At 37.8% G+C, this 15928-nt stretch overlaps 1 protein-coding gene and 1 long non-coding RNA gene across 2 annotated transcripts in view; one reads left to right on the plus strand and one right to left on the minus strand.

The window, feature by feature from the left end:
- LOC144632674 (sushi, von Willebrand factor type A, EGF and pentraxin domain-containing protein 1-like) overlaps positions 1 to 4627 on the minus strand; it is a 58064-nt gene extending 53437 nt beyond the window's left edge. The window contains exons 1-2 of the mRNA XM_078491363.1: positions 3787 to 4627; positions 3024 to 3179 (exon numbers count right to left, since the gene is read on the minus strand). Coding sequence (XP_078347489.1) covers positions 3024 to 3179; positions 3787 to 4495 — 865 coding nt within the window. The 5' untranslated portion in view covers positions 4496 to 4627. The remainder of the gene's footprint in view (positions 1 to 3023; positions 3180 to 3786) is intronic.
- A 2240-nt stretch (positions 4628 to 6867) lies between these two features.
- On the plus strand, positions 6868 to 11252 carry LOC144631286 (uncharacterized). The gene is made up of 2 exons (XR_013566707.1): positions 6868 to 8023; positions 9275 to 11252. It is a non-coding gene; the product is annotated as an uncharacterized LOC144631286 (long non-coding RNA).
- The last annotated feature ends 4676 nt before the right edge of the window (positions 11253 to 15928 follow it).

Below are 15928 nucleotides of genomic sequence, written 5' to 3' on the forward strand. Positions count from 1 at the left end.
ATTTGTCACCCTGAAAAAATTTGGAAAAAATTCATCGACGGGTTTTTGAAATAATCGCTTTTTTGCGAAAGTAGGCGGAAAATTTGTAAATAGAGGTAAACATTGAGCTTCACTATGATTCATATATTTCACATATTTCGAAATCGCGCAAGTCTTCTTTCTTCTAAAGGTTTGGATGTAGCATATGGGACATTTCTAAAAGGAATGGGGGCTAAATCCTCTCATTAAACATAAAAAAGAAGCAAATTTCTTTATATGAAGTCTTGGCTTTATTTTACGCATAAATTATACCATCTAAAAAGAAATTCCAAGATATTTCAAAATTCCTCTTGTAGATTTCGATGAAACTCCACTGAGAGGAAGGCAAACACCCAAGGAATACGTAGCGTGGAGGATCTCGAGAGAAAATGCGGTTACCGCCTAAAAATCGATTCAGAGCAAAACCCTCTGTGACGTCATTGCCACGTGATATTCATTCTGATCGCCCAAAAATTTATATCATATTGAAGTTCAGTCTATGTGTAATGCATGTGATGTAGTAGTTTTGTCCTTGACATCAATCCCTTTAAGTATCAGGGTTTCAAAGTTGTTAGGTATCGCTAGAAAAAAACTGGGTCGAGCCACCTTAACGTGCGTAAACAAAAACGCGACAGTGGAAATCCACCTTTACTTGGAAAAACATTCAGATGTAGAAACACTTCTCATCAAGAAAGTCTTAACATTTCAAGAAATAATCTATAGAACTGGCTACAGAACCAAATTACACGAACGCAGTAGTGAAAGAAAACGCCTGGCGTCAGGTCACGTAGGCTTTGAACCGGGAATCCGGGAAGGTCGCCTCAAATCTTCTTTTACTTGATGGTGTCTTTCGGAAGTATTTATAAAATGCCTCTTGGTCATATTCACGCATTTCTTTTTCTAGCGTGTGGTACAAAGTGTTTTCATGGCAGCCATGTTGGAAGAGTCAAACAACAAGATATTTGCATAAAAATGTTAATGATTTTTTCCCAAAGGAAAAACAACTTATTGTTTCACTTCTCCAATATGGCCGACAATCACGCACTCTATTCACCAACTTGATAATTCAGTATGGCGGGCATTTACGCACGTTCAACGCGCGTAAAAAGGAAACGCTTTTTATTACTTTTTACGCGACAGTGGAAATTTGCCTACGTATCTTTTTTTACGCGCGTTTTACGTACGTAAATATTTACGCGTCAGTGGAAATCCACCTTAAGGGCCGAATCGCACTAGCGGACAAATTTTGTAACAAATGGTAGATTTCATCATTAATGAGTCACTTGTTGCAGATCACAAGTGCGATTACGTTTTTCGAGACCTACAACTTGTCCAACATTTTAGGAAAACAAAGAAGCAGCTGTCTTATGATTGGTCCGCGTTGCACGCGCGATACATTTTGTCAAACAATTGCAAAAACAAGTGCGTACGACTTGTTGGACAATGGCAAATTTTGTCAAAGCGGACAAATCATCAAAGGGGCCGAAGTCCTGCCTCGAGGCAGGACATTTCATGACAAGTCGCATTCCCATGCCCTCGTAATGCTAGATAACAATACGTTGTTGATTGGCTATTGTGTTTGGCCCAAACTGGACCTAATAACAACACGCACACCAAAATTTTTGGTACTGCATATTAAATGTTTGCCCAAGACGGCCGTGCTGAGAAATGTACAGGGATGCCAGAAGCACGAGCAAAGCTATTGTACTAATAATTTCACCTTTTGTTCTCTTCAAGATGTCTCTGACTTGTCGCGACAATTTTGTTTTTGTCAAAAATGTCATGACATTTAAAACTTGTCCGCTAGTGCGATTCGGCCCTAAGCCTGTCGCTTATTTCTCGCATTCTGTTGATGAACAGTCGAATAAGGGGCAATTGTTTTCTGTTTCTTTGAAACAAAGGTGGTACAACCTCGTTTTATACGGCAAAATAAAAACCCGAACTTGGCAACTTGCTCAGGCAAAATTGAATTGAAAGTTGCAAGTTGCGAGGAGCAAACTGTCAATCAATATTGGAACATTGCGCCGAAACATTGCAAAGTTCCCATCAAAAGAACATCCGTGTATGGTGGCCCATAAGTGCCATAGTATTTTACGCTGTATTTTAACATTTTTTCCTTTTTTTATATCTTTTTTTTATTGTTTTATACTTATTTATATTTTTTCCCCTTTTTTTATTCTTTTTCATTTTATTTCTTTATTTTTGCTTCTCACTTATTTAAAAAGGGCACTATTATAAGGAGGAGTTTTAAGTTGAATAGAGTCGTAAGACTGCCGCCCAGCAAACGTGCTGCGGACATGGGACTGCACGGTTTCCCGTTAGTAGATTTTGAGACCCCTGTATTAAATTCGATTAAGAAGATGTATATTTGCATTCATATTTGCAAGGTATGGTGGCATACACAACATGCAAAAAAGTCAACAAACTTGCGTGTGGTAGCTATATAGAATATAGTAAATCTAAATTTAATCGTTTGGTGCAAGAATGTCACGCAACGAACAAGGGAGGTAAAAACATAAACATTGAGCTTTTTTAAAAAATAAAATAAAATAAAATGAATAAAAATTAAATGAAAAAAGATAAGTAGTAAATTAAAAATAAAAACAAAAATAGAAATAAAGAAATAAAATGAAAAAGAATAAAAAAGGGGAAAAAATATAAAATAAATATAAAACAATAAAAAATATATATAAAAAAGGAAAAAATGTTAAAATACAGCGTAAAATCCTATGGCACTGATGGGCCACCCAGCAGTACGTCACTGATAATGTAATTCTAAAATGATTTTCTTAGTCTGGTAAAACAAACAGTTTCTTTTTACGAATTTCTACAAATACCATTACCTCCGAAGTAACACTTTTAAATAAACTTTTAGGTACTTTTCATTGGTACAGAGTATGTGAACTGCAAATTCACATCTAAGAATTTGGCCAGTAATATCTTTTAATAGGACAAAGAAAATATTATTATAAAACTCAGAATTGCGACAGGTTGATCGCACTTACGATGGCAGTCGCCGGTATATCCACTTCCATAATAGCCTTTGTAGCAGGAGCACTTGTATTCCCCACTTAGGAGACCGCATGCACAGTCCGCTAAATTGTCACATGAACCACAAAGGCTTTTTGTCTGACCAAGCGCCCAGTCCCTCTCGTATGGGTCTTTAAAAAAATGACAAACACACAAAAAAAAGAATTAATAAAGCCGTACGTCCTCAAGAGTCTTGTTAATTTTTGTGGGGATAAAGTCTAAAAAGAAGCTTGATTGCTAGATAAGCCTACATATCATAAGATACATACCTGTACGATTATACACTCACTAAATTAGACAAAATTAGTACGAAATTAGAATAACTACTAAATGTTTAAAACATTTTTTATTTTAATTCCATACTTTGGAAGTTTAGAAACTGACGACTCAAAGATTTCTAAGCATTCACGAAGACACAAGGCTAATACACCCGAAGAAAATGCTGATTATTTAAAATATTTCGAAATATTGTTCTTTTGGCGTAAACACAAACACAGGCCTACTTTTAACAATCTATAATGGATGAATCTTTTGAATTATGATATTGATCATTTTTTGTCGCTTGCAATATTTGTTTCTTTCTACTTCCTCACTTTTTCCCCTCACAAACATATTCAAAAATTCTCTACATAGAACAAACGTAGCATCTGTTAGTCAGAGAAACTTCTGCAAAAAAAGAAAGCTTATGTAACTGAAAACTTGGCTTATCTGTCTAACGACCCATACACGGTGACTTACCTCCTCGCAGATAATTCGCCAGCTCCCTAAACTGAGTAAAAGAACTGTAATGAAACGCGTGGCTGGTATCTGTAGCAAGCTGCCGCATAACGTTCATGTTAACACCATTCGTCACTCCAATTGAAAAGATTTCGATGTTGCCATCCTTCAACTGTTTCGCAATGGGGTAAGGATCTCCGCCTCGGTTCCACATTCCGTCCGTAAGAAGGAAAACGGCAGTTTTGGCCAACTGGTTTGGCCGCTTCTGGGCGCTCAACGTTCCAAAGATAATGTCATAAGCGTATTGGAATGCATCACGCATGTTGGTCAGACCAGAGCGAAACTTTAAAGCCTGAAAGCTCTTTTTAAAGTTACACTTGTGGTTTTTCACGTCCAAGCTACTGACGTAGTTGATATCAAGGGTAGCGTCAGTGCCAAACAAAACTACCGAGACTCGGGTTGACGGTAAACTAACACGGATATGACTCAATAACGAATTAACAAAAACCTTTTCATCGTCGAAGCCAATTTTTGCTGACCTGCTGGCATAATCATAGTACCACAAGCTTCCAGAGGTATCCAACAAGAAAATAAGGTCTGATAATGTGTCGTTGTGACTTCTTTGGAAATTCTCCAGTTCCAGCTGACCTTGAAGCCCCGTCGTTTTAACTTCGGGGAGTACGAAAGCTAGGAGGAATGTTACAACGGTAAAAACTCTTAAGGAGCGCATTTTGAAGCGCGTTATGTCCGTAAGAGTTGTGAAGTTTGATCATTAAAATAAAATTTAAACTTTTTAGTTTTGGAGTTGACAGATGGAAAGCTCTCACGCTCATAACAGGTGTGTACACAGTTCATATGCTAATGGCTGTTCTTAGTAAACCGAGCATATTAATAACGTTTGAATTGTTAATATGGTCGAGAAGGCAAGGTCAGCTGCATCAGGCTAATAATGTCTTTTTTGGAGAGCACCAACTGGGAAAATACGACAGAAATATCGTAAAACTCACAGAATAACCGCCATGTAACTGAAGAAAAAACGAACGAATCAGAAACCGTTTACGTTGATTTATTAAAACTCCCCCCGATTATTAAATCGTGGGCTACATAGTAAATATTATTTATTTGTATTCGAAGTACAATTTTCATTAGCAAGTGAAAAAAAAGGCGAAATGCTAAATGAGCCATCTAACTTGCCTAACGTATGTACTTATCGTATTTGAAGAAGGCAAAAATCGAATTTGATTTTGATTTAAATGTTGGTTGTACTGTTTGTATTACAGTCGGTACTCGCCGCGCTGATTTCTGATCCTCACATAGTTTATGGACTTCATTCACTGTTTACAAAATAGAATATAGTTTGTATTTTAGATCATTAGGGTGACGTTACTGGCAGGATGGTTGTTGATATAAGAACTCATAAAAACCCCGCAAAATGAAAGATGATAAAGACAGCAGCTAAAACACAAAATAGTCATCCCTGTTCGTTTAAAATTAGACAAATGTTTAAATTCTGACAACATACAACGTTCGACGAGTCTTGTATGAGGAAACACTACTCAGTACGCGGAAAAAGGAACACAAATGAGGACAGGGCGAACACTAGGTTCTTTCAGCTTCTCATGCATTTTTCATACCAGGTTTTAATGTGCCTGTACACGCTAAGACATCTTTCTTTTATTTTATACTTTCATAATTCTTAAACGCAAAAATATGAAACACGTTACAAACAATAGAATGTTACAGTCAAACCGGATATTCTTTTGATGGGAACTCTGCAATGTTGCGGCGCAATGTTCCAATATTGATTGACAGCTAATTTCTCGCGGTCTGTTGATTAGCAGTCGACCATAGGGCAATTTCATCTTCTTTAAAACAGAGGTGGAATTATTATGTTTCATACGGGAATAATGAAAACCGAAACTTGGCAACTTGCTCAGGCAAATTTAAATTGAAAGTTGCAAGTTGCGTAAGGCAGGCTGTCAATTAATATTGCAACATTGCGCCGCACCATTACAAAGAACATCCGGTTTGACTGTTAAATCGGGCTGATACTTTTTCAATATATGACGTCAAATGAAGGTTAGTTCCCGTAGTGACTGTTTGCACCTTTAGTCCAGGTGTAATTACAAACAACAGCTTGATGAAACGCGATTCAAATGAGAAAGTTTCTTTCCTAATTTACATACGATTCCTAAGTGTACTCATAACGATAGATGGAGATTTTTTTGCAAACATACATCTTTATTAATGCAAAAAACTGGTAGTTGCCCCCGCAGGGTTTTGGCCCAGAGGCCAAAACCCGAGGAGGCACCCTAGGAGTCCCCGGGTGTATACATACAAGGACAAAGAATATTTGTTGAAAAAGTAAGAAATGTGTTTAATGGGCGAAGCGTTCTCGATTTGACAAAACTAGGCGCGCACGGTCGTCTCGGGTAATATTTTAGCAAGCGCGCACGGTGGTGTCGGGTACTTGCAACCACGAGGTCGCGTTTCGTCACCTTCGAGCTTCGCCATCTTCTAGCAGCATTTCGTTTTCCGGTTTTGGTTTACGTGTGTTCACAGATTTGTTCGAGCGGTTTCTCTGCTTTAAGTGATATTTGAAGCAGTTGTTAGTAATACGTCGAAAGATTTCGAGCAATTGGTTTCGTGTTCTTGGCAACGTGTGTTCCAAGAGCTGGTTCGAGCGTCAACGTTTGCTTTCGGGGGTTTGTATCGTATCACAGGCGGCCCAAGCTCACGATGTGAAGAGTTGAAACGTGACTCTCGCCTGGTGGCATATGGAGGTGTTGTGTTACAACGATTCGTATTTACAAAGGTTTGTATGGGAGAAAACGTTTTGAGTTTATTTACCTACTAGAAGATGGTTTTCCATGTTCTATAAGAAAATAATGCACGCTTGAGGTCTATAAAAGCTGCTAGTGGATGCCCGAGCCGTCAGGCGAGGGCATTCAGCTGCTTTTCTAGACCTCAAAAGTGCATTATTTTCTTATAGGACATAGGAAAACCATCTTCTAGTGGGTTTAGAATATAGTATTAAAAAGAGCACAGAATTGACTTACAAGACTCGCGGCCGCTCACGGCATTTGCAAACGCACGCAACATTGGTAAAAGTGAAAGTTTAGTTTATTCTTTTCTTTGGCGGCTTCTTTATGAATAAACCAAGATACCATTTCCTTCATATTTCCTATTTATAGCGGAGCTCCTTAGCGGCCCGTAAGGGCCGCAGAGCGGAGCACCATACCCATAAAAAAAAACACATGAAAAAAAAAAAAACACATGAAATAAAATAGGTAACCTATGCATCCGAGTTTTCATGGTCATCATGGCTAGCGGCATGCCTCGCGGGCGCGTACGGCGTACGGTGTTGCGCACATCCGGGATCTTGAAAGGTCTTGACAACTCGCGCAGTACTGGCGCGAAATAATTTTGCAGTGTGAGGTCTCTTGGCAAAGAAATTTTCAAAATTACTACGTATTTTTAAATCCTATTCAGCTAGTCTGAAAGTTAGAACTTGAGACAAACATATTTATTTTGGCTCCTTGTTATGCCGATGACTACAAACGAGAGCAGGGTAAACTTAACTTCGAGGAAACAGGGTTTAAGCGATTTGCGACGGGAAAGAGATCGCGAGAGATCCAGAAAACCCGGACAGAAAGCAGGCGAAAAAGTATAGCAAAGCGCCTGTCGAACCTGGTAGCAAAGTAGCGAAGAAAAGCGACTAAAATAGCAAGAGAGGTGCCGAGAAAACAGGCAAAGAAATAGCGGAGAACAAGGGAACGGAGATAAAACGAGCAGACGAGTGTACCTACTGCGGCCAACTGTTGAAGGTGAGTACAAAACTGCAGTGTTTCCGTCATTTATACGCAAACCTGTAAGCTTATATTTACGGCACATTTTACTTGCTTTCGCCACTAAGCATTTGCTTGTGACATGAACAATGTTGAAAAATACTATTCGTTAAAATTCAGTTTTACCAGGTTTTACTGATCAAATAGGAGGATTTGATTATGTAAACAAATAATTGTTGGGCCTTCGAGTAACGAATTCACAAAGAATATTACTTCAACACATCTCGAAGAAAATAAAGCTTACGATTTTTAAATGCTTGTGATATGATTATTTTGTTTTACAGTGCTGGAAGAGCAGCTGAGATGAGAATGAAAGTGATGTCAGTTTGCACGAAGCACCTGGAATTTCGTTAACTCCGAGTGAAATAGATCGATTCAGTGTATGCAGTTTATTGATATTCATGATGGAGGTAAAATTACTGTTCATTTAGTCAGAGTAAATAAACTTCAGCTTCATTACTTAGCTCTTTCGTTCCCAAATATATTAAATAATCCACTTGTCATGTAGTTCTGTTCACTATTGAGCGTTCATGTGGATTACATAACAATGTCACCAATTTTGAGATTTTGAGGTCTGTTTTGCTGGTTTCATTCAGAATGTCAACAGTAAATGTTATATTTGTCATAAAAAAATCACAATCTTGTTGTGGAATTTGGAAAATGCACACAACAAAGGTTAATGACTACTGGAAAACTGGAATCTTTGTGAGTAAATTCATGCCATTTTAGACACTGTATGCAGCTGTGCATGCAAACTTATTATTAATTAAATGTGTATCTTTAAAAATCTTAGTATTACTGTTAAGAGAAAAGCTTTTAAGATGTGGCAATGTTTTTCCTATGCATGTACATGTATATATAGGGGTAGAGGGGAGGGGGAGTATTTAAAGGCCAAACCTTTTAATTAAGAGGGAGTGTAAGGGTTTGCAGTGGTGCTTTGAGTTTATTAAAATATTTACAGTAGAACCCTGCTAACTCGAACTCTGAAGGGAAACGAAAATGAGTTCGAGTTAGCGGGGTTTTTCGAGTTAGCGGGGTTGATTGAATATTTTATTTGCCAAGTTAATAATTGATAGTTTACTGATTTTTAAGCACTTCAGTATACAGTACTGTGCAAATTGAACTTATCTTGCCAGAAACTCTAAAGCGACCACACATTCTTTTGTTAAGAGTGGAAAATGACTGTCAAATACATGATCTGTTTATTGCTATAATCAATGGGCAACCGTTGCGAGTTGCAAGTTCCGGAATTCGAGTTATCAGGGTAAAAAGTTTGACCCAAATTTTGTTCAAGGGAAACAAAATTTAGTTCGAGTTAGCGTGGTTTTCGAGTTATCCGAGTTCGAGTTAACCGAGTAAAAATGACTGAAAAGTGGGGTCAAATCCAAGGGAAATGGAAGTGAGTTCGAGTTAGCAAGGTTGTTCGAGTTATCCGAGTTCGAGTTACCGGGGTTTTTTTCTGTAGTTGACTTCGCAGTTATCAGTAAAAAAAAATAGTCTGTGCTGATACATCTCTGTTAAATATATAAGGTATCCTTTCGCATCCAGTAGTTTTGCTTCACTTTATACAAGCTTGCGTTAAGTGTTTTGTTTTATAAATTATTGATATTCATGCCAATTAATCAATTTTAATTTAATCTGTGGCATTTGACTTTTTTCAGGGTTAACATGAGTTTCAGAGACACAAAAACAGAATGTGGACAAGGACATCAAAAGAAAACAGGAAGGATTAAGATTATCCAGCTTGATGTTTGGGTGTCTTCATGATGCCATTTTCAAGAGACTAGTAAATTACATGTAAATTGAAATCAAGAAAAGCTGCAAATGAGCAAAGTTTATATTTTAAATGTTAACGTATTTACAGTGTACTTCAGAAAACAACTTCTTGATTGACCTGTCTCTTTCACATCTTTTTAGATGTAACAAGGGCATTATGAAGTGATCTTTTTAAGAATATGCAGCCAAAACAGTAACAGCAGAAATGAATGGGAGTTTAAAATTTCTATTTTCAATGTTTTGGCTGGTAAGAAACCACATGTGACCAAGCTAAAATCTCTTTGGCCGGTTAACATGACCTGTAAGTGTCCAAATATTTTGAGCCCTCGACTACACAGGACTTACATGTAGTTGTCTAATTACTGTATATCATAAGATCTTTGGTTGATCTTGGGGGAGGTAGGGGAGTTAAAAAGCAATGTAATAATTTGAATTTGGATTGGTAATGCTGAAACTGGTGGTACTGTAATTCTAAAGTATAGACGTTAAAATCGTGATTGCAAGCAATATGCAATACCAATTTCATTCTTATGTGTTGTATGCTGTGTACAATTTATAAGAACAGCTATAATGTTAAAATTAGTGAAATATTCTAAAGCCAGATAAAATTTGCAGTATCCATTAGGTACCATGAAGCAACCAAATTGTGACTCATTTGCTTACTTTGTGAACTCCATGACGAATGGGCAACATGACTCCACAAAAATGTGTACAATAAAGCATACAAATTTTTAAAAGAGCAGTTAAAGTATTGATGCTATATTTTTTTCTTGCATAGTTTTATACACAAGCAAACATGATTCTATTTTTTCTGCGTAATCAAAGAACAAAACTGAGTTTGAGACTCACAAACAATATTCTATCTTCCCAGAATTTTTTATTTCTGTAAGTGAAGTGAAACCCCTTAAGAGGAAGGGGACTCAAAAAGACATGTAAAAGTAAAAAAGGTGCTATCATCCTTTTTTTGGGGGCGGGGGGGGGGGGTGGGATGGGGTTACAGAATGTCCCTTCTTTGCTTCCAGTTAGTTTCACTCCGGTTTGCTTGTAGTTAGGTTCACCCCTGTTTGCTTGCAGTTAGCTTAATTCATCCGGTGTGCTTGGGATTAGCTTTTACTCTAGTTTGCTTGTGGTTAGCTTTCACTCCGGTTTGCTTGGCATTAGCTTATGGCAATATGCTGTAAACCCTTTGCTACATGTATGACCTCTGCCATTTCCATTCAAAATTAAAATATAGGCAAATAGTGAAAATAAAAACGAATGAATGAAAAAAAGAAAATTAACCATATTCTTAATTTAGATGTATATTATTTCCTTTATACTCTAAATGTTAAGTGATTTGCTAATTTACCACGTGATATGCCTATCTACCCCAACATGCAGCCCTACTACCCCCTCCTTATCTACACGAAGGTTACATAATTACCCGTTTTGCAGCATAATTTCCCATCCAGACTTCTGGATCATAATGCTGTCGGTGGAATTAAAACGTTTTGATTGATTTTGTTTGTTCTCGGCTTATTTGGTGTTGCTGTATACGGTACTCCCATATAAGGGCTATACGGGTATGTGCTGCTCAACAGGGTGTGCCTTTTGCCTCTCTGACTCTGAAACAGGGTATACAAATCACCCTTTTGACTGTGGAACACTATCAAGTTTAGCTATGAAACTCCGCTCCTCTCATTGGTTTTTCTCCAAGCCACAGACAAAGTCAAGTGAGCGCTTTGTGATGTACGCTAGTGTTTTTATATCTATCTTCATATATTTTTCATTGTGGATATTGTCTGGAACAGGGTACCTATTTTGCACTGTTTGTCTGGAACAGGGTCGCAAATTGAGCCGTTTTTCTCTGGAACAGGTCCAGAGTCTCAGCGACTCAGTGGCACACCCCTTTAGTAAATTTTAGGTAGTACCTCTTCCTCCCCCCCCCCCCCCCCCCCCCCCCGGGACACGGTAAAAAAAAAAAGTAAGTAACAATATTAATATTTATAAAAAAAAAACAAAAAAAAAAACGAATATTATATTCTTAGCCTTAAAATTGTACAATGGCTTGAATTCAGGTTTCAATAAAGTGCAAAATAATTAACTGGGGAGCTCCGCTTTTAGGCTTGCCTAAATCTATATATTATAGTCCTTTCTTCAACTTCCAAAAGATTCTCACAAAGCCGACAAATCTAGTTGAAATATTTACGCATTCAAGTTTGGTTAAGCCTACGTCATTTCATTCAAATGAAAAATTTTCATGCGTTCGTTTCGCAGCAAGTTTTTCAAATTCGCCTCTTATTTCGATTTAAAAAGAACAAAAGTGGAGTGTTCTGTCTTCAGATTGTGGCTAAAAAACGTTTCTTACCTCAAAGCGTTTCGAGAGTCCGGCTTGTTTTGCTAAATAATTTCCAATCAATTTCGGGCAGTTCACGGCAAAATAGTGGCGTATATAACTCCAAAGAAAAGCAACAAATTTCAACGATTCTTTCTTCATCTGTCGCTTCCTTTGGCACTGTCTCAGTTCCATTTAAGCAGGTAAAACGTTTCTGATAAAAACTTGCTGCTTTAAAGCATCATTTAAACAACAAAACAAGAGAATAGAGGCGAAGTCGACAAGTCGTTCAGAGAAATTCAACAAACAATTCGCACATCCGGGGTACCGGGCTTCTATAGTTTTCAGCTATGTTCTATTAAAAATAATGCCCGCTAGGATTCCATCGCGCGTATACAGCGGCTATATTCTAATTTAACAATAGAGTGTTTCTGTCGAGGAACTATCGGCTGATAGTTGCCCCGCGGAAATTTGATGTTCTTAAAACAAATATTTGCCCGAGAAGCGAAGCTTCGAGGGCAAATATGCTAGTTTTAAGAACATCAAATTTCCAAGGGGCAACTATCAGTCCGATAGTTCCGAGACAGAAACACTCTATTGTTTTTATTGTTCACCACTAAATTTTCTTCCGCGCGCACATACAAAAACAAGCATCGTAAATTATCTTTACTTTTGAGGATAAAAAACTCAATTGAAAGCCGAAATTTAACAAACGAAACAAAACCAGACGAGAAACCCACTAAATGCAGTGAATTTGGTTGGGTTTTTTTGTCTGCAGGCGGCTTGTTTACAAAAAACAGTCACGGGCGGGCACTATCGATCCGGGCATTTTTTCACGGGAGGGCACTATGGGCTGATAGTGCCCTCCGGCGGACGGGCACTATCGCGTCACGTGTTCAATTTAAACCAATCAGAATCGGAGAAAATTTAGTGGTGAACTATAAAGCTAGATATAATGATATTTTGACAATAAAAACAACTTCCCTCGATGTCTTGTTGTTATATCTGTTGTTATCTCGGTTCTCAGGCCGATCCGAGGCGTTTTAAGCGAGTTATGCCTTAGCAGTGGAAACCCGAAATGGGATAACTCGCTTAAAACGCCTCGGTTCGGCCTGAGAACCGAGATAACAACAGATATAACAACAAGACATCGAGGGAAGTTGTTTTTATTGTCAAAATATCATTATATTTAGCTATAAACTCAAAACGTTTTCTCCCGGCCCCATACAAACCTTTGTAAATACGAATCGTTGTAACACAACACCTCCATATGCCACCAGGCGAGAGTCACGTTTCGCGTATTTCAAAAGTATTACTATTTCAACTCTTCACATAGCCTGCATTGCAGACGAACACCGGTTATAACAGGGGTTTTGTTCGTCTGCGACGCAGGCTACTCTTCACATCGTGAGCTTGGGTCGCCTGTGTCGTATACATCTTTAATACAACGAGTAATAAACAAAAATGTAATACAAGGTAATTCGTTTCGCTAACAAACTGTCAGATTATTTGATCCAAATAGTGGGTTGAATAAGAATCAAAAATTGTTTTCTCGAATCTTTGTGCCATATTTTGTTACTCGCGGAATTTTTAGGCTTTTTGGCCTGGCAATTATTGTTAGTATTAAAGTTAATTTTGAATGTTATAAGCCAGGAAATAAGCTTGCGTGTTGTCACCACGAATAATGTGTTATGTGTATTTCCGCTAGGTTAATATTTCCGCGCGCTAGGTAATATATTCGACTTGAACTTGTGAATTAATATTTTTAGGATGCAACGGTGTCACACAACAAGAAATTCCGCAGCAAACAATGTCATGACGTACATTGCACAGTAAAAAAAGAAGCCTAATTGTGCAATCCATCGGCATCAATAATTAAAGGCGACAAAAGACTCCACTAATCCTAGATTATTGCTGTAAAACAAATTATAAAAAGGCGGGAGCAGCTTTATAGTGAGAACTATTACTAGTATACAAAATAAAATATATAACGTACAATACCCTGGAAAGATTCAAACTTTCAAATTTAGAACTCATCGAAGTCACGTGGTTTTTTTGGAAGTTTACCAGGATCGCGGACTCAGTCCTATTTTAGTTTTATACTAGTTGTACCTATCGGTAAGTGCCAACGAGCGAAATACTCATGTTTGTTCATAAGAACAGATATTGAATGGTTTTTGATAGAACTACATTGTATTTTAGGTAATATGCAATAAAAGGGCTATTTCTCTGGTGTTCATAATGACACAGGCTTGATAGCCTGCGTAGCAGGCGCCGTAGTTTTCAGCGCGCGTATTCTCGCGATCGCGCACTCTTTTAAACACACTAAAAAACGTACACAGATGTCTGCTACGCTAACTTGAACGGTCAAGGATTATTTGGAGACAAAATTTTTATTCAAGTTAACATTACATTTGCCGTTAGAAGCAAACAACGTTTGACTTTCTTGTGTGTATGACATGCAGTAATTTTAGTGAGCGTCGCTTTGAATTGGCTGAATTGATGTTATTCCTACGCGGAGCGAAAATGCGTGCCAAATAAAATATAAACGGTATTTGATTTGGAATAAATCATCGGTCAAAAATTACTATTAACACAATCAACACTAAAAGGAAGCATTTACCCGACTTCAGCATTCTCATAAGTCAAGAAAACTCTATTTGAAGTCAACAGTCCGCTTTTGATTTTCATGTCTCTCTTCGATCGTAAATCAAAGGACTCCAAAGTCGAAAGATTATTTCATCGCTTTGAAGACCTTGATGTTCATTTTTTCAGCGGTCGAATATTCTGTAGGGTATTCTCTTTCGATTGATAGTTCCCTAAAGGTGTATTTATCGGTAAAGGGATGAATGACCACATTGAAAATTTTAACAGCGAGCCGCGTGGACGCCATTTTGATAATTTGCTCTTTAGCAAGGAGTGAGAGACTGGGAACCAGTTGGGAAGAACAATACAACCCAAATATGGGGTTTACTTACACCCAAATATGGTCAAAAAAAAAGTCCTTACGCAGAACGTAAGATTTTCTCTGCCTATACACTCATACGCACACGGCTCTATGATTCTGCCGCCTCGACAGCCTCACCTCTTGGCTCGGCTGTCTCGTTGGCAATAATGGACAGGACATTACATGGCCGCTAGGGAATACGAAATTTATCTTCTCGTGCTGATAAAATTCGTATCCGCGCGCTGCCATGATGGTTTAACATATAAAACATGCAGATATTTTGTGAGTTGCGTAGTAAAAAATAAAAGCAATGAGCAAGATGTCCGGCGCTTGTATTAGATGTTAAACCATCGAATAAGGGATTTATTATTCCACTGTTTCCCCACTAAGTTAGGTCCGTATTCCGTAAGTTTGTCCACCCGTATTTTTGCCCTGTTCTGCCGTGTAATAAGGTGGCATATTTTGCGCGTTCTTTTGCCCTAATATGGTAAAATGGCGCGATAGAGGAATAAAAATTGTATTACATTCCCCTACTTGTAGTATTATGGAACGCACAGAGATTATTTTGTTTGAATATATGTATTGGTGCATAGATAAGGTGGAATAGTTAAACAATTAAAATTTCTTTTTTATTCTGTTTGAAGGGAGCTAGAGAGAATAACGAACAAGACTTCTTCGATGGTAGGGGAAATCATCGCAGCCGTTGAACCATTGAACAACATTTTGCACGAAGTCCTAGTCGAAATGGAGTCACCAAAATACTGGCATTCGACAGTTTGGATTCCAAATGTGTTATTTCTTTCTTTGTTACTACAATTATATGGATTAATTTAATAGCTGGTTTTCACTGGACATAAGAACAACAAGCATAAGCATAAGTGTAAAGAAAAATGAACATAGGGTTCTTAAGCTGTCTTTACTAGGAATCAGCACAAGCAAAAAAAGTTATATTTTAACATGCTCTAGCCGGCTGAGCCTGGGGCACAAGTGGCTTTGGGGACACATGATTTGATTGGCTAGAACTTTAACAAGGTAATTTGAATTTGGCAATTCAAATCAATCGTTTTAAAATCCATTTGTTGTAAGGATTTTTACTGCGGTTGAATTAATTGGCTAGAATTAATTCTTGATGAAATGAATATATAAACTGTTCAAATATTTGTACTGCGGATATACATGAAAGATCATCGCAGTAATGTACTCAACTTAAGCAGTTGAGAAAGCAAGCGTGAAAAAATCAGTTCAGGCTTGAACAGGAATCGAACCCATGACCTCTGC

The sequence above is a fragment of the Oculina patagonica genome, chromosome 12 (genome assembly GCF_052425735.1).
Source record: "Oculina patagonica isolate OP01 chromosome 12, crgOcupat, whole genome shotgun sequence".
In the NCBI taxonomy this organism is placed as follows: Eukaryota; Metazoa; Cnidaria; class Anthozoa; order Scleractinia; family Oculinidae; genus Oculina; species Oculina patagonica.